Source organism: Nothoprocta perdicaria, unplaced genomic scaffold (assembly GCF_003342845.1).
Source record: "Nothoprocta perdicaria isolate Ctin4 unplaced genomic scaffold, notPer1 scaffold_79, whole genome shotgun sequence".
NCBI lineage: Eukaryota > Metazoa > Chordata > Aves > Tinamiformes > Tinamidae > Nothoprocta > Nothoprocta perdicaria.
This window is the reverse complement of record NW_020456076.1, coordinates 2330526-2354428: the sequence shown is the minus strand read 5'-3', so window position 1 is coordinate 2354428 and position 23903 is coordinate 2330526. Positions and strand designations below refer to the sequence as shown.

Genomic DNA, 23903 nt, shown 5'->3' with positions numbered 1-23903 from the left:
TTTATGAAGGTGCATGTTTTACGAGTGCTTTAATTTGATTGATTCTGAACATCTCTACATAGTTGGAGCAACTCCTCTCTCCATCTAGTTTTCTCAGCAATACTACAGATTACCAAGTGTACCTTCCCGTAGCTTTGTTCTTCTAACAACTGTGTTTGCAACATGGCAGTAGTCATGAGGAACTACAGTTCTGGAACTCCTTCTTTCCTTCTGAAGGGCTAAAAGGTCAAAGTAGAGGCAACATCTCAAGGTAACATAGCTCAATACCTGCTGAAGCATCTGAGGATGCTGCATGTCCCAAATAAGCTTCTTGGGCTAGGAACTGGTCTTGCATTTGCATCAATGTGAATCACTGTCAGGACTCTTTTGGTGGTGCCAGCCTTGTAGTGTTGTGCAATTTTTGCTATTGAGAAAGTGCCTAATCTAAGCTCATTATCTAATCTCTAATTCTGGTTATCAGAGGAACAGACACCTGTAGAGAGTAAATCATCCCACCTAATTTAATCGCAAATTTTGGAATGAGATGAGTTTCCTGCTAAAAATATTGGTTCCCTTCCTAGGACTATGACTCACTTAGGGAAGATGCCTGCACTTTAGATGACCAAAATTAGGAGAGAGGAGCCTGTGTCCCTTTCTTTACCTCTTCAGAAGCTGTAGAATTCTGCATACTACTTTTTTGCAATTGCTCCATTTACACTTAGGAAGACCCCTTCCCCTTGAAGATCAGGCTTGTTTTATGTTTATTAAAATAGACCAGTGTCCAGAATGTCACTATCATGTCTGAAGTAGGAACCACCTAAATGGTGAATAGTCATTACTAAATGTGATATGGCCCTGGAAAATAATCGCTTCTGAGAAAAATCTGCTGCAAGGGATGCCAGCCACCATTTACAGAGCACTCTGGCAGCTGAAGACGCAATAAAAATGATAGATAGAAGGCGCAGCACATACGCAGTTGTTCCAATCTGGTTACTGCTTCTGTGATATTGTATCTCCCACTGCTTTAGACAGACTTGTCAAAATAGCAAGAATTACACAAAAATTTGGCACCAAAGAAATTATGTTGGTACTGATGTATAAATATATGTTAACAAAAAGATGGAGAACAGGATGTATAAGGCTGTGTCTAAGCATAAACCATGTGCCCTATGAAGTTCTTAGGAGGAGTCTAGCAGATTCTAGGAGAAATGAGACACGGTGTAGTCCAGCAGTTGTAATTTGCTGATAGCCCTACTGGGAAAATCATAATGAGGCTTCTGCTCTTGATGCAGAGGCATCAGGCAGGAGGTGCTAGAAAAGATGTCATCATTCAGAAGATAATACTTGTGAGGAGATTTAAATTATTGATATCCTTTGGGATGAGATTACAGCAAGTTTCAAATAACTTTGTGGAGCTGTCAAATATTGCCAGCAAGATGTGCAGTGACAGCACAGTGAACTCCTTTCCAGGACTAGCTAGTGGAACTATGTGTATTTGCCCCAGCCAAGAAATCTGGTCCAATATATTTCTAAACATTCAATTTCTGTCAACCCTAGTGTGAAGACAGGAAAATTGTTCATTACATTATAAAGCTGCAATTTGTCAATGGTTAATAAAGACAGAAAGCATCTGTTCTTCTACTGATTGACATTGACTGATACACATTAATGTCATTGGGAACTGAAGATGCCTACAGAGGAGACTTTGGTCTTGAAAAATTTGCTAATGATGCATATTTCTCTAGAACAGAATTAATCTTTAAAAATTAATGGATGAGAATAGTTTTCCTCTGCTGTATTGCTGTCATAGATATGCTGCCTTTGGTAATGCTGCACAGTAATTCAGAGACCTTCTCAGTGTATATAAGCTTCTGGTATGGAAATTTTCTCACACTAGTATAATGAAACCATTATCAATAAGAAATTGATCGACAGTTGTGATTGGCTTGGTCACAGCTTTACTATCATAAACCCAGTATGTTAAGTGTAAAATTTGATTTCTTCTGCACATAAAAACCTCTTTGTGGTTGACAGAGGTAGCCAGAATGTGGTGAATATTTTTAAAATGATAAAGATGTATCAGATGATATCCAATGATTTAGAGAAACTGTGTAAAGAAAAAAAAACAAGTTTAATTCATGAAATAATACTGTATTACTCCACTGCTTCTCCTTTCGTAAACTATTTTAAATAGTTTTTACAACTTAAATTTACTTATCCTAATCATAGTGACAAGACTTCAGAACAACTTTATGAGTAAGCATTGACTAAATGGAAATTCAGGAAGAGTTCAAATGCAGCTTGCTTACCGGCTGCTCAGATTTTCTCTGGATTATACAGATTTTGTATCTCTGTTCAGAAAACAAGCTAAGAAAAGAAGCTGATTTCTGGTCTGGTATAAGGATTTTGTGTGTATATAAGGATCTGTGAAAGTGCAGCCCTGGATTTGGGCTGTGATTGTGAAGATGTGGGACAGGCAGGGGAGCCTGCCTGTCCTGTGTCACCTGAAGAGATTCTCTGTGCTGCAGACATCTTCACACTGCCCCTGCCCTGGCTCATCCAGAAGAGACTGTCAGGTGCATCATGGGTTTAAATATCTTTCCTGATGTACTCATGTCACCCTAGATATCCTTAGCTGAAAATATGATGTTAAGTGATTTTCAAGCCATGCAGTGAACATAATAAATTAAAGTTGTTTGCTATTGTTAAAGCTGTTAGCTATTGCATGCTGTGGTAGAAGTTTATGATTATCATTGAAATTCTCTCTCTTTCATGTTAGTCATTGGAAAAATTGAATAAACAAAAGTATTTTGCATGCTTAACATATATGAAATAAAACTGGACTAGGATCTATCCAGAAAATGTCTTTTAACATCACATGAACATCTGGCTTAGAGGAGAGCACTGTGGAATTTGGCTTGCATTATTGCCCTCATGTGGCCAATGTTCATATTACAGATTCACAGATTCACAGAATATTTAAGGTTGGAAGGGACCTCTACAGATCATCTAGTCCAACCTTCCTGCTCAAGCAGGCACACCTASAGCATGTGGCACAGGGTGGCATCCAGGCGGGTTTTGAAGACCTCCAGAGTAGGAGACTCCACAACCTCCCTGGGCAGCCTGTTCCACTGCTCTGTCACCCTCACAGCAAAGAAGTTGCTCCTCACCTGGAGACGGAACTTCTTATGCTTCAGCTTGTGGCCATTACCCCTTGTCCCGTCACTGGCCACCAGTGAGAACAGCCTGTCCCCTTCCTCCCTGCACTCTCCCTTCCTGAACTTATACATATTAATCATATCCCCTCTGAGCCGTCTCTTCTCCAGAGAAATAGTTAATATAAAATAGAATGCAAACTTAAATGCAGATAAAGAGCAAAATACTTAGAAACAGCAGAAACTCCATTTTTTCCCTTTCATAAAAATTACATACTCTCTACTATATTTTAGCAGAAACAAATGCAAAAAACCAAATTCATCAACTCTTTTGTTTGATTAAACTATAGGGTAAATTGGGAATAAAATTAAATTTGTGAATTGAATTCTATAAAAACATATGCATTTAGCTGTTCTTGTAGGTAGCTTATGTACAGAATAATGTTCTCAGAGCATAATAAGAAGTTATATCTGTTTTCTGTCCTCATAGTATCTAGAACCTTGTTTTTATTTTTCTCCCTAATGTATAAAAAGTGTTTCTGGTCTAGAAGAGATCAAATACCCTTTTAGCCCAACTTTCCTAGATGCCTAGATGACATCTAGGAAAGACAGAATCAAAAACTGTGTAGTATGTGAAAAGTGTAAAATTTTTGAGTAAAATGGCACTCTCCTCAAGCAGACTAGCTGTTTCTGGCAATCTGCCCTGTAAGACATACTGAATTGGAAGTTGAATATATATAGTGCCTTTATATCATATATATATATTAAATATAATTATTTTAATAAGGCCCAGCAGCATTCTCTGTTTTGCAGTTTTCTAACTGACTTTTGAATCTATTTATGTGTTTGATCCTACCAATAACCTGTGATAAAGAACCTTCATTCTACTGTATGGAAAAGATTTTTTTTTTGCTTTTAAAACTTTCATTTGATCATTTAATTTCATGTTTTTGATTCTCATCTTAAGAGAAGGAATGAAGAATCCTTCTTTTACCTCTTCCATATTTGTATCAGTCTGTCATGCAGCACATACAAAAAAAAAAGAAAGTTAAAATTCTCAATATAAGCGTTCCAATTTCTCTAGTAAGAGCTCTTTTTTCACCCTCCCAAGACTGGTTATTTCTTATAAGAAGTATGTGTGTCAAAAGTAAGCCTTTTCTCTCTTATCCAGGCTCTTAGCTCTCTGCTCTTCTCATGGTCCTCAGATTCTCACTCTAGCTCTTCAGTCCAGGCAGCTCTGTAAGCTCCCAGCTTTCCCATTTTGATCCCCCTTCTTAACTTTTCCTTTTTGCTCTCCAGGGTGCCTTAATCAAGCTGAATGGGAACAGCTTTCTCTGACACATGACATTCACTAAAATGAATATAAATGCAAGACTGGGACATTGATTTGTACTACTGCCTCGGGTACTTGGTCCTGAAAGCAAGTTTCTTCTCTCTCCTTGCCAAAGACCACATTTCAGATGGGAAAATAAAAGCTATTTTTAGCTCCCAAATAGATTCCTTTCTTCTCTTATAATCTGTCGTGAGGCATACCTTGTAGAAACAAATGTGAATTTTTGGGGAATGCCTACTTCTTTCAGAATCTTAGGACTCTGTTCTCCTGGAACGTCCTGTTTTAAATGTACATATTTGCTTCTCACAGTGATTTGAGAAATGCTGTTAGTAAATCATCTTCACTGTTCCACTGAGAAGTCTATGCTGGGTTTGGGAAACCTTTTTAGTTCAGTTCCATTCAAAGGCCCTAATTTAGAGGTTGCTGAAGTCAGTGAAAAGCTTGTCATTGACTCCAGTGATCTCTGGACTTGTGCTTAAGAGCAGGGATCTTTAGAGGAAAATTTGCTTATGGTCTTTTCTCCCCTTTTTCACCAGACAAGATTTAAAATAATACATTCAGGGACTGCCACTAAAGTGAGTAAAAATCTGGCCACTTAAACCTGAAATAAAACAAAATAAACTCTGTAAGTAAATTAGAACTGTTAAGAAGCAAGAGTTGTTTGGCCTGAGCTATTAAAAAACCTTTCCCTAAAATAGCTTATATAAAGAAAAAAATATGCATAAGTGAGAAATTTACAGTATAAACTAACTGAATAATGTCCTGGCTTCTCCCTTTATCAAGTGCAGTGTCAGAGGTTCAGAGAAATGGTATGACATAACAGTAAATCAGAGGCTGGAATAAACAGATCTACCTGAAGCTTGTACTATAAACTTGTGATAAATTGCTGCACTGTTTTCTCTGTGATATATTCTAGAATCATTGGGTTTGATTATGGGTACATTTTTCTTGCATTATACATCTTGCAACTTTTTCTATCTACTGCAGAGTGAGTGAGTAGGTCTGTGTTAGCCAGCAATGTAAGAGACAATTCCGTTGCAAAATATGTTTTCTCTGGCCTTCGGCATGGAATCAGTTTGTATTCTTGGAGGCATCTCAGATATCTAAATACCTCCACATGTATAGTCAAAAAGATTCGTGTTTGTGTGAAAATAGATGTTTTTGTGTTTATGAACAACTACTTACACCCCATGTATTTGGATTTAGTGGAGAAATATCACCAAATAGAGATCCACTGAGAAGATGAGTGTACAAAAATGAAAATAATGAGCTCATTCTGAAAGTCATCAGAATTTGTTTGAGTTGATTCAAATGGAAACATCCTGAACTATTTTCAAATAATTGAGATTACCTTAACTTTTTTGAGTCCTTGCAGACTCAAGCAATCAGGAAAAAAAAGTGACATTTCCAATTGCAGAGCAGTATGAAGAGGATATCCTCATAACTTCAAGGAAAGTCAATTTTTTGGAACAAAAGGTCATACTTTACTTTACTTAAAAGTAAATACTGCCTTCAAATATGTTACTGATAACTCTGCTGTCTAGTTTTGAAGGACCAACCCGAGGATTCATACAAATCCTGTAAAGTATGTTGCACCAAATTCCAAAAATCTATTCAGTATTATTCAGTACTATAGTAGCTCCCATAGACTTTCATCTTCCATTTTCTTGCTTCTTGGGATGTCGAATGGTTGGTTTAGAGCTTAGCTATTAACTCCAGAGGTGAGGTACACTTGTAGGAAAAAAATGTTCATTTCATGTAGTTTGAAGCAAATTGGGATTGGAAAAGTTTATTGATTTATTAATGACATGTAATTAACTGGCAACCAGTGAGCTATGCACTCAGAATTAGTAATACAACAGAGAAACCACAATAGTAGGCACTTTAAAAAAGGCTATAAACAGCTATAAATTTCTGAATATCCTTCTATGAGTAACTCCATGAAGTTCTAATCACAGGCAACACCCCCAACGTGGTTTTCTGCACCCAGCCTCACAGGTAGCACGTGTTACAAGCATAGGTCCCCTTTTGTGAGGGTGCAGCTTCCCAGTTCGCTTATGTCTTTCGTTGAATGTGTGGGCACTCCAGCTTTATGTGTGTCCGTATCATATCTTTGCTTGCCAATACTGCCTCGTAGGGCTCATGTCCCTGAGACAGTCCCTCATAAAACGACACTGACACCCTCATCCTCCCTGTACTGGGTTGTCCTTGCTTCTTGCACCCTGTTTGGATACAGATTCCTCATGGATAAGCAACTCTGGTCTAGGCAGAACCTGTGATGCCAAATGGATGACACAGGCAATGCCAGACTAGCTTAAATTTGCGGGGTTCCTACTCCAAAACCGTTCCCTGCTGCTACAAATTTTTATGCTCCTTTTATATATTTTTTTATATTCCTTCAGATTCCCTGTATAATCATTGGAAGGGCAATGCAGTTTTAGCTTACAGTTCATTTCACTATTTTGAGATGCCTACCTTTGAATAATCTAAATCTCGCTTGCCAAGGTCTGCATCTTGCAAGGAATTATAGAAAAAAATAGACATTTAGTTGGTGCATAAGTATGTGACATGTAGTCTTCCAGTCTTCCACCTAAATATCTTCATGTCTGTAATGCCTCTATTACAATCAACAGAAAGCTAGTTAAGGCAGTCAATGAATGTAGTTTTAATTTTGTACTTATCTCTGAAGTCATTTAAGGAAAATCTTACTCTTTTGTCAGGAGGAAGGATTGAGCTAGAAGGCAGTCCCAGAAGGATTGTACAGTAAAAATATTAATATCTTCTATGTGGTTTAGAGTAGCCTGGTCCATGTAGTGTACGTGCCATGCTCATTGCTCAGCATTGAGCAGGAGTCTTAAAACGAGGGATGTCTGCAGAAGGGACTGGGGCACTGCTGACTAAATCAATTCTAATCCAGACAAAAATCCTCAGCTAACCATTCAGCTAGCTGGCCTCATCTGCCCCAGAATTTCCGTTCAGAAATTCATTTGCAGAAATCATGCCAGAGGAGCATCTTCTCAAAGGGATTGCTTCACCAGCCATAACATCCAACCCCGTAGATGGCACATTTGGCTGCTCTTCGTGAGTGTCCACGAGTCTGTGCATGAAGGTTGCAAATGGGAATTGTGTAGTCAGTTAAATTGTATCTTTGCTGCATATTGGGCTTTAAAGTAGTGTTTTGGAGTATTTTCTGAGGAGCTGGCGGAATCTATCTCACTGATATCATAAGGCTTATTTTAACAACTGCAGATTTTAAAAAGTGAATGCCAAACTGGAAGGAGAAAAAGCCTTTTAAAATCAATATTGAGTTAGCCAGATAAATCATTTTTTCATTGACTTACCCTAAAGCAAAAGTAGTTATCAGAGAGCTAAAATTCAGTGAGTTAATCTTAAGAATATTTATGTTTCTAGTTCATTCTGCCTTTAGAGAAAATGTGTGCTTGATCCACATAATTTGGCTGCATTTACACATTTTCTAAAAGCATTATAGAAACATATGCAGCATACTGCGGACTGCATGCAGCCAGCTTGTGGATGAACATTTTTGAGTTCCTGACAAGTTTTGTAATTCTATCTACAATGGTGTCATTGTACAGTATATACACGCATGTGTGCATTAAATTTTACAGCCTACAAAAATTTAATCCATATTCCTGTACTCAAAAATTTGCCAGCCAGAGGTCAACTTTCTCCCAGAGTAAATTCCTGTGATTCCCGCCAGATATTTTTTCCATTCTGTTCTCTTTTTGCTATTCTATGCTGCTTTTAATCAGATTGAGTCAGCAATAAAATTGAACTTTGCTGAGATAGGTAGCCTGTTTCCTTTGAAGCTGAGAGAACAAACATCAGTAGTGATCATGTGAAATTCTTACTTTAAATCAGTAAGAATAATATTTTGCAGTTGAACACAAATATTTATAGGTTTTTAACTGACTAACTACATATTTTCAGTTGCTAGGTTAGAATAGCCATTGTCCTAAAACCTGACATCTTCTATTGAGGACCTGCTGAGCTTGATTTTTTTTTAATCTTCCTAGGAAAAGCATGACCTGTAATGCAGTTCCTGGGAGGAGCTAGAAGAATTTTTGTGCCCCTTCTGTTGGAAACAGTTTGCTGTTATAGCCAGCAACATGCTGTGAGCACCAGTAGGTCCAGTCAACCTGTCTTCCTAATTCAGACTGGAAGTATATGCAGTATACATCTGTTGTGCTGCATGTGCTAAGGAACTCATTAAGTTAGGCTAATAGGGCATTTATCTACCTGTCTTGTTCTTCCTCCCAACAATCTCCATCTCTCCTTATAAAATTCTGCATCTATTTATGTTTCCCATGCAGAGAAGCAACACACCTTCCCCCTTAACTCCTCAGTATCCACTGCTAGATTTAGGATAATAGAGAAAAGCTGCACGCTAGTGTAGGAGGAATGTCCATGATGTCCAGGATGCATATATCCAAAGGTTATATATGCAAATGAAGTTTCAAACAGCTTTGTCAGAAGCAGAAAGAGAGATTTCCAGGCTTGGCAGCCTGAGTTCGTATGCAAAGGCATGAACTGCACATTGCTTGGAAGGAACTACTTGTTAGAATAAACCAAGAGGTGATAAAAACAGAAAGACAGACAGAACAACTTCCTACCTACCAGTTATTTTCCAGCACAACAGGTTGGAGTTACTGGCACTGAAGAGAGCAAAAAGCAAATGAAGATCAGCTCCTGTTTGCTTCATTTCCCGTAGCTTGCAATAGGCAATTATGAAGTATCTTTTGAAAAGGGTATAGAGTAGAATATGTGGCCTGAATATCTGGCCAGTTAACTGTAATATCTTGCCTGAAAAAAAAGCTTGAAACCATTCATCCATGCCAGTGCAGACAAGTATGGATGGCAGCCTTTGTGCTCCCAAGGGGAAGCTCAGTGAATCAGAGAAAACTGGAGGATCAAAGGCAAGTAGTGAGATCAGTTCCCTGTGGCTTGCATGATCTACTCTTGTTACTTGTCCTGCTAGGACAAGACTAGATGGGGACAAAAAATATATAAAGGCTTTTCTAAGAAGTTAATTTTGTAGGGTGCATTTGTATGACTGATAAAAGCAGCAGAGACAATGTTAACACAGGCATGTCAATATGTCTTTGGGAAAGACATATTGGGTCTTATAGCTGAAATCCTTAGTGTATGCAAGATTCCCCTCAAATCATAGGCTTTGGTGACTGATCCTTTTTTCAGCATAATCTTTCTTATATATTCTGTTTAAAGCTTGTTAACTTGAGATAAGGATTTATAGTGAGAGTTCAAGTGTGGTAATCCTTGGCAGAGTATGTTAACTGTGTGCTGTTATCATGAATTTCTACTGCTGAAGAATTAAGTGTTGCAGTGTCAGTTGCTCAGAACCATTTAATAGCCACAAGTAAGTTTAGACTGTGCATCAGCAATTTTTAATGGCATTACTACAAAGTTTATTTATGATATACTTATTTATAAATCAGTCTGGAATGCCTTATATAACTTTTAATGCTACTTTTCATTACTGTGGAGATGAATAACAACTAAAGTTAGACATTCTGGAGCAAGCTTTTTAATGTGTTATCTCAAGCATTGCTTTAGCATAGAGGTATAAAACATATATGTAAACTTTTTTACAGCTGCAAAGATTTTTTGAGATGTTCTTCAGAAGCAGTTCTCCCCAACAAGCCTTTAACAATATGAAAGAAGCTATAAGCAAACTCCTACTGATTACTGAGGTCTTCAGTGAATCATCTGCCTCAGGACCAAACTCTTTCAGTCAGTAAGTGGTCATTGCTATGGTTTTGTCAAATAGCTTCTTAGAACAGAATCAAAAGACTCTGTGTCTAAAATAAACAAAATGTCCTAATATGTTCTAAAATAACTCCCGTCCCTCCCCCTCTATTTCAGGCTTCTTGATAGAATGAAATGAGGACATGTGCTGCATTTAGGGAGTCTTTATCATCTAGTGTTTCTGATGTGATGATGAATACCTAGTTATGATGAATACCTAGAACCATATTATGTGTCCCAGTTAAGTGGTTCAGGCGAACAAATTAACAGAAATCAGCCACAAGTGACATGAAAACACTGAATTTCACTTCAGTGAGTCTGCTGTCATATATCAACTAGTGAAAGGCAGAGTAGCCCCAGTCTGTTTGGGTCTGCCTGGGGCAGGGTATCTGAACAATAGACAATTGTGAAATACTGGTAAAATGTACCTTATGAATTATAGCTAGGCAGCAACTTTCACTTTCATGGGGATGTTAAATCTTTGTGATCACTTCTATTTGTGTGTTTGAATTGCTATACAAAGATGAGCATTTATATGAGCTGTGTTTATTAATTAAAATTAATATTTATTCTATATATCTTATATCACATTTCTGATTTTTTTAAAGGTAAGTAACAAATATGTTACAATTTATTAAGTCTTATAAAGTTTTATATATTTTATAAAACTATTTGAGAACAGCTCTTTTAATAGCAATAATATGAAGCTCGTTATCTGGCTTCTGCAATTTGGGACTAAAGCTTACATTATGGACGCAAAAGGTGTATAGGAAGTGAGGAATGTAAGAGGAGTAGGTCTATTCTGACTGTGCTCCAGGCTCCAGTATCTGCTTGTAAGCAGGACAGGTGTCTTGCACATACGTAGCCCCAAGATTTGTTGAAAATTTCCTGTCCAGGCTTCAAACATCTCCACAATTGCAGTACAGATCCTTGGGCTCAGTAAGCCCAGAGTTTTACTTGTTAGACATCTACTGCCCTCCAGATGTCTCCAAAGCAATTGTGGGACTTCAGTCTTATCAAAACACACTTCATCCTGTAGAAAGCCAACCATTTATCAGTTGCTCTCCCTCACTGCTTTAGAAGTCAACCATATAGTCTATAGCACTCATCAGTCCATTGTGATCTTTTCTATATTATAGTTTTCTTATTCTTCTTGGAAATCTTATTTAGTCGCTGTTTGCTTTCTCTGGACATTCATGTATATTTTTAATCATTGTGGTATATTTTTCAAAATAGTAGCTAACCTCACTGTGCCTGATTCCTGTTATATTGTATTTCAGATGCAGCCGATGTTTTCAGATGTTAACCTTTGATATTGGATTCAACACCTCCATATATCCAGTAGTTCTTGAAGTAAGCAAATTGCAATTCATTTCTTATGGATTTTATTTTTGGCTCCAGGAGTGCCCTAGATGATAAAAGTTTACCAAACAAAAGAAGAAGGGTGCGTGAAAGCAGAGAGTTGCTGTGGGAGAAAGATTGTAAAAGGAACTGGGCTGCCGTAATGAAGTTTATCACAGTCAAATGTGTGAACATTTCAGTTAATATTTCAGAATTATCATCCCATCTACCCCATCCAAACATCAGCTGAATGATACTGATAAGAAGCACTGCATGCTAAGAAAGTTAGGTATTATCTATCTGTGCCAACAACTGAAGCAAAGATGTTTAAATACCACAAATACCTCTTAATAACTTTAATAAAAGTTAAAGGCCATGAATAGTGCTATACATCTTCACTCTATGACCTGCTTTGACCTCCACTATGCTGCTTTCTTTCCTGACTGTTCCTGAAACCTTTTAAAGCAGAGAGAGATGGCAACAGTGGCATAAACTCACTATGCCATGCTGGTATCACTTCTGTCTCAGGAGTAGCCCAGTGAGCCCCAACAGTTGTTATGCTTCCTAGCTGCCTTTCAGTAGTTTTTTTTATATATATATATATATATATATATATATATATATATATGTATGTATGTATATACATACATATATATATAAATATATATATATAAATATATAACAAATGTGTGATAAAATATGCATATAATATCTTTATTCACATTTATCAATAAATTCTTTTCTTCCATTAGCTGCTTAAAACTACAAATATAAAACAGAATCTTTTGGTAGAACTATCTCATGTACCTGTCTGCACAGATGTCCATCAATCATTACAGTAAATCAATAGTGTTCAATAGTTTCCTATGAAATAAAACATATTTTTTTTCCCATAAATTAATCAGTATTGTTACTAAGCATTGACTGACTTTTTAGTTGAATAATATTGCCATAAAGCTGAGGTATTAATATAGCCAAAACAGCTTAAATTTGCATTTATGTTTATGCTATAATATTAATTCATTCATATAATATTAATTCATTCTTATTTTACAAATGGGAATTTATTATTTGTGTTTATATATTGTAAAAATTATATCGTCATCAGTGGTAACTCCTAAATAACTGAGTTTTGTAAGGAATATGTTAATATTTGAGCTGACTTTTTTTTTTTCCTTTTTCCAATAATTTTCAAATCAAGCACATTTAAGAATAGCTATGAGATAAATTAGAATGCAATATTGTACTCTACCCACTGGAGGTCAGCAAACATTATGGTGTGTAGTTGTTATAGAAAAAGTAGTTACATATTTGCTATAAGATAATACTGTCTTATTTGTGTTACTCTGTCTTTTTCATATAAATATTACCAGTTTGGCATACATATTTATGGAAGAAATGGACTTGATAAACAGATTCCTACATTGTTTTCCATTAGGTGCATGATAACTTTGATTTTCAAGATGAAGATGAATCAAGTATTCAGGACCAAACTTTCAGAGAATTTCTTTTTGAAGATACTTTTAAATTTCTAATGCGTAATGAAACATCAACTTCCAGTTTCATAGAAGCTTTACAAAACATATATGGATCAATTATGAGCAAGGTACTTAATTACACCATTTTTAGAATCATAGAATCATAGAATCATAAAGGTTGGAAGGGCCTTTAGAAATCATCTAGTCCAACCCCCCTGCACACAGAGGGTCACCTAGAGCACATGGCTCTAGGGGTTTGAAGATGTCCAGAGAAGGAGATTCCGCAGCCTCTCTGGGCAGCCTGTTCCAGTGCTCTGTCACCCTCACTGTCAATTTTTCCTTAAGAATTTTTTCCTTACGTTTTTGTGTTTTTAATTATTAAAAATATCATTCTAAATTTTATTTCACTATGAAAACACTGGTGCCAACTTACAAAATGAAATATTTATTCACAATGCTTTGGTTTTGAATTCTGTGGAAACTATGAGAAAAATTAATTATATTGGCCAATAAAATATTCCTAAGCAAAAATTTCAATCTCAAAGTATGTCATTTCTCCAAAATACAGTATATTAAAGCTGTATATGAAGCTATAATAAAATCATTTTCCTACCATTTATTTTTTTGAAATGGTCTGTTTTTCCATAGGGATTTATATGTTTTTGTAAACCTAGAATACATTATCTGAAATAAGTAGATATACAAGCATTCAAATTAAATTTGGGTTCTTACAGCATTCTATCTCACGTGGAATGCAAGACCAATTACCGTTTTTTTTTTTTTTTTTACCATTTATAAGGTCCATATAATGTCTCCATAACTTGTGAAATATGTTCCTAATGGGGAGAGCTTCCCTAGCAACCTTTCCCACTGGGAAGGGGCATTTCTGCAGAGCGTCCTATTTTGAGTGCTTATAGGGATAAACTTATCTGTGAGACTACTACCTCTTTGTATCTTGTATCTCTAGACACAAATAAAACAGCCTCATGGGTTCTAAATTTACGTCAGGAAGCCACAGATATAGCATGATCACTTAAGTCTTGTTCCCTTAGGACACCAGATCATTTTTCAAACTGTCCACTTTGCTGTCTGTATTTTGTACACTCTGTTCCCATGGTAATTCTAACATGTCAGGTTCTTTTCTACACAACACTAATATAGAATATAATATACTGTAGACTGTGAAAGGGGAAGACCTGGGAAGGAGCTCATTTTTCATGAATTTGAGTGAAGTTAGACCAAGTGTAGAAATGTTGGAACTTATTCCTTTGATTACCAATGGGAATGGGGCTAATGAAAGCACATTGTTTTCTAAGTGTTTTCATGAGCAAATGTCCTTTTCTTCATAGAATGGAAGCTACCAGAAAGAAGATGAACAATGTTTATCTTTAGAAGAAGTCAACTCAATTAATACTTTTGTAAAAGAGCTGAAGAATCTTGGTCAATTTGAACTGGTAAAACAAACAGTTTTGTTACAACTCATATACTTAATGCAAATCTCTTTACCCATCTCCTTGCCTTTCTGTGTTGTCAGAGGGACATGAATCATGCTGTATGGACCAGGAAGCTGAGAGGTGGAGGCTCAGCTAGGTTATTTTGGAGTGTTTATAAAAATAAAAAGAGAGAAAGAAGTAAAACTGAGATTTGTATAAATGAAAAGGCAGCAAAGAAGCAAACAGAATATGTTATGTGCCTTCTCCTTCACATTTTAAGTGAGTTCATTTCTGGAGGAAAGTGAAGACTGAGGAATAAAAGTCAGTGCCCATGAATAGACAATGCACTTAATGGGGGAAATATTGCTAGAAATTGGGAAATACTGGGGAAAAGAAAGATCAGAAGGCTATCAGGATTTCTTCTAGAGCTACTAGAATAAGCATCAGTTTTGGAGATAGCTGAGTCGATCTGAAGGGGGCTAGAAAGGCAAAGAAAACACGACATCTTGGCCAATGGGAGAGCAAGAGAGCAGGGGGCTTTTGGTTGTCACAGGTCAGGGCAAATATAAAATGACTTGACTGCAGAGAAGAACATGCTAAGGATCAAAAATGAAGGACTGTAGGGCTATTTTTTTAAGTGTCTGAAAGAATACTTTTATTTAAGAGGGAAATAGTTGTCTAGGTCTGAAAATCAAGAGGCTATGGAAGGAAAAGGAGTTGGACTTTAACCTCAGAACCAATAAGCCTGGCTTACAAGGCAGGCAAGACAGCTATTTTCTAGATGTGGAAAGAATATTAATAGAAGCATGTAAGATATAGATGCATAATAATATTTCTATATGCTACATGTACTCAGTTCTTATTTTTTCTCACTTTTTTTGGAAAAAGAATCTTATCACTCACAGTCCCTAATCAATGTCTTTCTTCTCAGCTTTTCCCATCTTCTGCACCCCATATCCAAACTTTGCTGCACGACCTTTATCACATGGTAGACCCAATGCGGCGTCTTGGTTCAGTCTTGACTGTACACTGGTTGCTTTCAAGTTTACTTGAAAAGTTCCAGTTCATGACAAAAGAATCACATCCAAATCTCGCAGAATGGTAAGATAGCCATTACATAATATGCATGTTTTCTCAAGAGATATAAGCTGGCATAGCTCTTGTGAATGCCATGAAACCTAATCTTGTGGTAGATGTAGACACATTTATTGCAATTAGGATGAAGGTCCGTCATCCCATCATGGAGCACTGCCAGCCATTTTGCCATTAAGATTACAGCTAGATTTTCACAGAGGGCATAGTTTTGCCCCCTTGTTTCTCTCACACATAATATTCTGGGTTAGAGAATTAAATGGAGCTATACTAAGAACATTTCTAAGAAATATAAAGTGAGTTGGGCAGGTTGTTCCTGAATAACTGTAACTAGGAATATTTACCATAGAAATTTCACTATGTGGTTTCTTCCTAAAAAAATAGGAGTGTTTACCAGAATTAAGAGTGTCCTTTAATTTATTCACCAATTAAGGGCAAAACAATGAAAAGGAGCTATATTTTTATTTAAAGACATTAATATTTTTAAGCTGCTCTAAACTGTCTGTGTGCAACATGAGACAATTAAAAGGGTACCCATACTCTAAGAACCTCATTTTATATATTTTAAAACTGAAAAATGTTGTAATTACAGGCTGGATCTATTGACCTTCTGGCAAGATATTTTAACTTTCATACGGAGGGAGGGAGAAAGAAAAGAAGGAAAAATAAGAAGGGAGAAAAGGAAAGAAAAATGAAGAGAGAGAGGAATGGAGAAAAGTTGTGGTATACCATATATTTAGAAATAAACATACATACATACATACATAAATAAATAAATAAATAAATAAATAAATAAATAAATAGATAAAGTGTTTTCCAGACTAATTGTTTCCTGCCTAAAGACATTTTATGCATATATATGCTATACTTCTTTTCCGGATGCAGGCATATTCTTTAGGCAAACAAGGGCTCAGGAACACTGGCACATGAGAAAATGTGTGTGCAAACAAAACTATCATGTCCATTTTGCTTAGAAAATACTAGTGTCAATACATAAGGTGACTGTAAGACTTAGTCAGTTTTAATTTTATTTTTCAGTGGATTTGAGTGTAGCTTTTAGCAAATCAGCCATCTGTATCTTTGCTTGCCTAACTATAAAGTGGAGATTATGCTTTACCATTGTTCTAGGTAACTATTAGTGTTTTGAAAATACACAGTTCCATGAATGTGTGAAGAATTATTGTTGTTAATGCTGACCACTCCATGAAAAGTAACTCTAAGATGCAGCTGCTTGCATTCATGAATAAGCCCTTGCCCTTTTGCCAAAATATTTAGCTTTGCATATCAAAGCATACCAACCTTTAGCAGCTTTCTGTTCTAATCTAAGCTATGCCAGTCATTCACTTTGTGCAAGCCCCATGGCTTCATTTTTTTTCTTCAAGTTGAACATAACTGTATAAATCTCTAAAAGATCCAGACCCAACTGCAGGCCATTGGCCAATCTTCTAGCTTTCATTGTATTTTTCTGCAATGGCTAACTTAATAAAGCCATTCTGTCCATGTGTTTTGATATTGCTAAATCACAAGCTCTCATCTTCATAGTTACACATGTGTGATGGTAATGCTTGTACCAGATATACACATAATTATACATAATTGCAAGAAAGAAAGCTTGCTTTCTGAGTATCTGAGCAATGACTTTTGACTTAGTTTTTATACATTTACACAATTCACCGAGCATGAATCCAAACAATGGATATAGGATTTAAAGAAGTTTTCTGTCCTGCGTTTCTCATCTACATTTCTAATGTTGAAATCTACAATGATTTTAGTAAACTCTCTGAATTCCTTCCACAGGAGAAGCAGGAAGAGTTCTAGAAAGTCACCTCAAGCTGTAATGAAATGGTTAAAGCCCAGGTGAGAATGTCTGTCTCATAGATATTGATGTGAATAAATTCCTTGAAAGTGATGTGGAGATATTACCTAATATGTACACTGAAATTGATTTTATGTTGTTTGTGCACTGATTTTGAATTCTTTGTAGCTTCAGCTTGTGATATGAATAAGAGGTAAATGTTTTTTTCTGTCAGAATAGGAGCTATGAAGCACATACAAGCAAGCACATACAAACAATGTTTGACCATGTCAGACAGGGGAAAAGCAGAGTTGTGTGTAAGACTAACCCTTCTGTGTTCGCATGAGAAACAAGCCCAAGCAAGTCAATAAACCTGTAAATGCTATTATGTATGATCAGCTAATATATGCGGAAAAAAACACTGTGAGCTTCCAGTACACCAGTCCTTCTTTGGCTCTAAATATAAGCTGCAGCCCTCAAACTGAACTTAGTCTGAGAATATTTGTTTGGATGTTAACTTGGTCATGTTCATCATGAGGGCAGTTTGAGAAACAAGTATAATTGAGGCAATGGTGAAGAAGAGGATGACAGCAAGGAAATCTGAGACAAGTTCACTAATCTGCAAAGGAAAAGAGAGATTTGGTAGTAAGTACCAAGAATTCCATTCTTGAGTCTACAGTTTTGTAGTTGCTCTTTGAGGATGAGCATAAGATACTTTATTCAAGTGAACCAAGTGCACTCATGGAAAATATGTCTGAAATCAAACAAACGGTCTGCATCAAATAGAATTTACACTGATAGCTGATTAAAAGAAAAAATCCCTAGTGAAGGTATCTCACAAAATGACCTCCTATTGCCACCCACAACTTACATATCCATCAGATATTGACTTACATCTTTAGACCATCAAGGCTACATTGGGGTTGCTGTTGTCAGACCTTTAGCTTTCTCTTTAGTTAAATCACAGAGAGTCCTAAACCAGATTGTTGTCAATCGACTGAATGGCACACGGTATGTATCCCTCAAAAGGTTACTCCACAAACACGCACTCAAACAGATTACCTTGCATACAGTGAAGTTCATTAGAGCTAATTGCCAAGTATATAGGCAATGTGTTTTTCTACACTCGATAACTTCTACGTGATATTGACGAAGGTAAAATAAGGGTCCACTTCTGGGTGAATATCCCTTGAATAACAACATCTAGAGAAAGGTTTGACAGAGGCAAGGGTGTCAGCCATTCCGCCTGAGGAAGAGCTTCATAATTGAATCATTCCTCAATGCTACTGACTGAAAGGAACTTGGAGAAAACTTGATGATGCTAACTATTAAAAAGCAAAGTCTTCAGCAGAAATAAATACATTCATTTGGTTATCTTTCTATAATACTGCTTCTAAATATTACATTCTGTTACCCTGATATAATTAGGTAGATTAGATTAGATAGATAGATAATTAGGTAGATAGATTTCCCTTTTTCTGGTGATGAGCACAATATCTTTGCAGAATTGATATACGCAGATTACATTTGGGACCTGGGGTCCTTCCAGTGGTAGTAGCTAAAACACTCCTGTACTGTCCTTTAGCTAACACAAAGTCTGGAGTTTTCTAGAGTTAACACATCTCCTTTTCACCTTACAGCAGAGTTTGTGACTGGGCATTGTCAAAAGGAGCACCAGAAAGCAAAAATATATTTGACAGGTGTTAGACATTAACTCCTTGGCAAGCTGAGAGAGAGACGTCAAATGACTTATAACTTGGAAAACAAACTCTCTAATAGTTTGGTAAGCACCTGCTTTGAAGGAGGTCATGAATGTGCATGAAATTAGGGCGGTGTCTAGACAGTACAAACTCAGAACTTCATGTTTGTGCTCTCACAGACAAACACTGATTTGCCAAGGGACCTCTGCTTTTTTGTTATCTTAGTAAGATAACCCAGAAATCACAGTTTTAGTATAAGACAGTTTATATTTTACAAAGATGTACTTTAATATTACTTTCAGCAGCTCCTATTCATACGTTAGTGATGACTGATTGCATGGAACAGTAGTGCCATCTCCATCTCCTGTTGCAGAGAGTGATCTTGTGTCATTCAAAATCTTAGCTGTATGGAACAGCAGGCATCTGGGAGGAAGTTACTTCATGAGAACTTGCATAGGAATAACTGGGAAGAAATCTGTGAAATGTTAATAAGAAATGCTGCTGCACCTCTGGAAAAATCTTAACAGTGGCGATCCAGGACGTGTCAGAAAGAAGCCTTCCTTATTCTATGCTCCTAGAATGCTTTTTGAATAAGTATATGTAAAAATGCTTATTTAGCAATTGTGGAGTTATTAACATGTTAATGAGCAATTGAAAATGGCTTGTTCTTCTTTTTTCACTAAGGACACATATTCTGCATACACGTTCTTTATTCTTATATGCTTAGCATAATAAGGAACAGGAATCCAGAATGATCATATTTCCATGGAAATATTAAAATACTGTGTACTATGGGTTGCCAGATAGAAATTTTTGAAAAAAAAAAACTGCACATTTTATTTATGTAGAATATTTCTGTTGTTGAATTGACAGGAATTCTTCTCCAGAAAATGATAATATTAAACAGAGTGCTCCTTTTGATTTAAAGAAGAATCATGAAGGTAAGGGATCGGAGTGAGATAGTTTATATAATATGTTTCCTGTTTTTGTTATTTTTCCTAGCATATAACCTTTAGATAACATATTTTCCTAATTTTTGCCTTCCATCTGGAAGATCTTGGGTTTTTTGTTACATGTAGACCAATGTTTTCTGTTACATGTAGATAACTTTGTGTAAGTTGTTCTGCTGATCTCAGGGACAGTATTCATGATCCTAAAGTAAGGAACCACATTGAAAAGAATAAAAACAAACTGTATTTTTTTGTAATTATACAATGAGAACTCCTTTTCCTGTAGGATGGTGAGTCAAGTATAGAGCAGATAATTACTGCTATTTCTATTTCTCTTTTAGCATTGCATTATTCCAGCAATACTAGAGAAAGACAATGCAGTTTTGGTAAGTGAAGTTCTTTCTAGACCATCAAGGGGAAAGAGGAGAGATTAACAGATTTTTTTTTTCTGCATAAGATTTTAGTGACTAGATTGCCTATGGATTGTTACATTAAATACAAATATATATATTTAAGCAGCAAAAATGTTTGTGAATTACTTCATGGTTAGAAAATTATGTGAAGTACCCTTCAAGCACAAAAATTAGATTTTGTTGTGTGTACATGTTACTGTGTCTGTTCTAAATCTCATTCTTTCTGTGCTTTACTTCAGTAGACTTTTGCCCAGTTGATTTTCCAAGAACTTAACGCATATTTGTTTTTATGGAATAACATTGCACGAAGCCCTGCATTAGGCCAGACTCTTCAGCTCCAAACTGGAGTTTTAAAGAGATGCTTAAAAGATGAAGATTTTTTTTCTAAAATGTCTGTTTGCAAGCCTTTTATTAATCAAATGCTGCTATATTTACATCAAACAGTGCATTTTACTACCTCTCTCATGGATAATAAGGGCTCACCATACAGATGTTCATTTATTTCTGTGTAGAGCAAAGAGTCTTCTGCCCATTTATCCTCTTTTCCTCTATGTTACTGCATTTAAGAGTTTCTCCAGGAACTGCTCTGTATCACTCAGAGGCCAGGAATGTTCCTAGCCTGGTTGACTTACATCACAGTTCTGTTTGTATATTATTTTATTTTGAAAATTCCCTAAGTGGTTTCACTATTTATTATTATATAATAAATAGGACAAGGGGCAATGGATACAAGTTGAAACATGGGGAGTTCCATCTCCATGTGAGGAGGAACTTCTTTACTGTTAGGGTGACAGAGCCCTGGAACAGGCTGCCCAGGGAGCTTGTGGAGTCTCCTTCTCTGGAGGTCTTCAAAATCCACCTAAATGCCATTCTGTGCCACGTGCTCTCGGTGTCCCCTCTTGAGCAGGGGGGTTGGCCTAGATGAGCTCTAGAGGTACCTTCCAACCTTAATGATTCTGTGATTATTAAGATAGTAATGGGACAAGTGAAAGCTTCTACGTAAGGCATACAGGATCTGGGGAGATATTTGTACTCACAGGTTATTACTAACAACCATTAGCTTTCTCAGAGCTAATCACTCTCTGAGCAAGTGATTCCCCTGCAAATCTAGCCCAAATTATGCTCTTTCAGTGGAATAATTTCCTTTACATTTTAATCTATGTGAGAGAGTGCTGAAAATGCCCCTGTTGTGTTTCTCTAGGCTAATATTCACATGGATAGAAAAGGCACACAGGAACTGCCTGCATTTTGACCGCTTGACCTTTATGACCCTTGTAAGCCACATTTTAAGCCACAAGATTTGTTCAGATATTTCAGAAAGAGTTTCCTGGCTGGAGTATTTTCTGAAGAACCTAGTTTTAAACATACTAGAGAAGCTGGTATATGTAAAAAGTAAATTTTGAATGTGTAGTTGTACAGTAAATCTGATTCCAATAGGCTGGATTAAAATATTTGTCATAACTGAGTTGCCAGCAAATAATTTTTCTCAAGAGTCATTTGGCAAACACTACAAAATAAAGGGTACATTTGAGCAAATAGGATCTGATTGTGGAGACTTCATACTCAGGGAAGTAGATGGAATTTGTTGAATTAGGAATTTTAATAAATCATTCTTCCAACTGTACTACAAATGACCCCACAGGCCTAGCTATCTCCATGTGACTTGTACTTATGAGCAGTGAGAACATGTCTAACATATTTTGATTTTTCTTGGCAACTACACATGTACATAAACCCTATACACTGGCTGGTACCTAAATAGGTTGTGAATTTTGCCCCTACTCTTCTTTAAGTTTCAGTTAACTAGATTGAGACAGGATTTCCCAGACCTAATCCTGGCATTTTCAAAGGCTTACTCAGTCTTTGAGTTTTGTACTCTAACTACAATCACAATTAAAATCCTTCAAGGCTCTGAAAGTCTTTCTCAAGTCCTAATACAGCCTCCATCAAGACCTTGCAATAGGAATATTAGTCTCAGGGTGACTGGGCATTTACAAATCTTGCCACTTTGTCTATTATCAATCTGCCAGAAGTTGCATGTTACTTGTAAATGTTCATACATTTCACAGTTTTTTCTTTGATGCCTTCTTGGAACAGATAAAGATACCCTATCTCATATCAGGCAGATCTTCACCAGTCCACAGCTGGACTTGAATCCTCAATTTAACCCAAGGATCAAGGAATACTACACAGAAGTCCCATTTGATGTGGTAACAGTGAAGATTGGAGCAGAACCCTCTAATTGTCAGGGCCATGTACATCTTGATGATAAGAAAGGACCAAGGTATGAGGGACAAAATATGCATCTAAAAAACAATAGTATTCTTAACTTTGGAAATACTCAGAGTATTTCAGATTTGTTTTATGTTTCTAAAGACATATAATACCTAAAGACACAGATTAAATTTGTCACAGGAAAACTCAACATGCCAAAAAAATCTATTTAATTAGAAGTATCCTGAAAGCAAAGAAATTTATTATAAAACCATAACTAACTTGTGCCTTACAGAATACTATTTCTTTAGTAGTCATTAGGAACCTGTCAGTAAAATATTTCCCTGCTGACAACTGGAGTTTTAAAAGAGAAGTAGGGACAGTGATTCACTTGGGGGGACCTTCCTTAATTATTACAGAGAGAGAGTTCCTTAATGGCACAAAGGGCCTATACAACACACCAACTTTTGCCAGAATATGAAGCAGATACTTTAACCTAGAATGCTTGCCAATCATCAATCAATTCTTTTCAATCAATAGTTATTACTGATCTAATGGCTAATTTACTTCTTGGAATTTCAGTGAGAAATTATTCCTGATGTATCATTTAACATAATACAATAATAGATTAATTTATTATTATTGAATAATGTTCTTTTAAAAAAGTTCCCACAGAATTCTGCCACCTAATTTGCTAACAGCCATTCCACTCATGTCCAACATGGACATATGCAATAAAAAGAAAGTATGCAAAAAATCTTTGAGACTTCCTCCTCCTGAAAAACAAACAGAATAGCAGTACACCTTTTTCACTGGAAAGCCAAAGCTTTGGATGTCCAGGTGTTGTGTTTTTTCAGCCTTTTTTTGTTTCACAGTAAAAGGAAAGAAAAATAAACAAACAAAAACAGTTCCAGTTGGCTTTTACCTGTCATGCTGAGCAGTTTGTCTGGGACTCAGTCATGCTTGGCTAGTGAATAATTTTCAAGGCTGGCCAGCTCTTCTAAACTCATTTGTTTCCCTGCTGACTTCACAGGCTTGAACCTGCCAGGAATTATTGTCCCTAGTTGATTCAATCACAGGTTTCCTGAAAGAATTGTGAACACTGCTTACTGAAGACATTTTTACTAAATTTCACTGTCGGTATTTTGTCTTCCTGCAAGAATTTTAAATTGTCTTTACAAATTATATTTTATCTTGTTTTTCATATATATTTTCTGTAAGAAAAAGAAAATG

At 36.3% G+C, this 23903-nt stretch overlaps 1 protein-coding gene across 1 annotated transcript in view; it reads left to right on the top strand.

Moving 5' to 3' along the window:
- Positions 1-23903, top strand: part of CPED1 (cadherin like and PC-esterase domain containing 1) — a 132524-nt gene that overhangs the window by 49084 nt on the left and 59537 nt on the right. Inside the window, exons 7-15 of the mRNA XM_026051699.1 lie at positions 10101-10243; positions 11535-11607; positions 13034-13201; positions 14423-14527; positions 15438-15607; positions 17396-17455; positions 19967-20034; positions 20385-20429; positions 22554-22740. Coding sequence (XP_025907484.1) covers positions 10101-10243; positions 11535-11607; positions 13034-13201; positions 14423-14527; positions 15438-15607; positions 17396-17455; positions 19967-20034; positions 20385-20429; positions 22554-22740 — 1019 coding nt within the window. The remainder of the gene's footprint in view (positions 1-10100; positions 10244-11534; positions 11608-13033; positions 13202-14422; positions 14528-15437; positions 15608-17395; positions 17456-19966; positions 20035-20384; positions 20430-22553; positions 22741-23903) is intronic.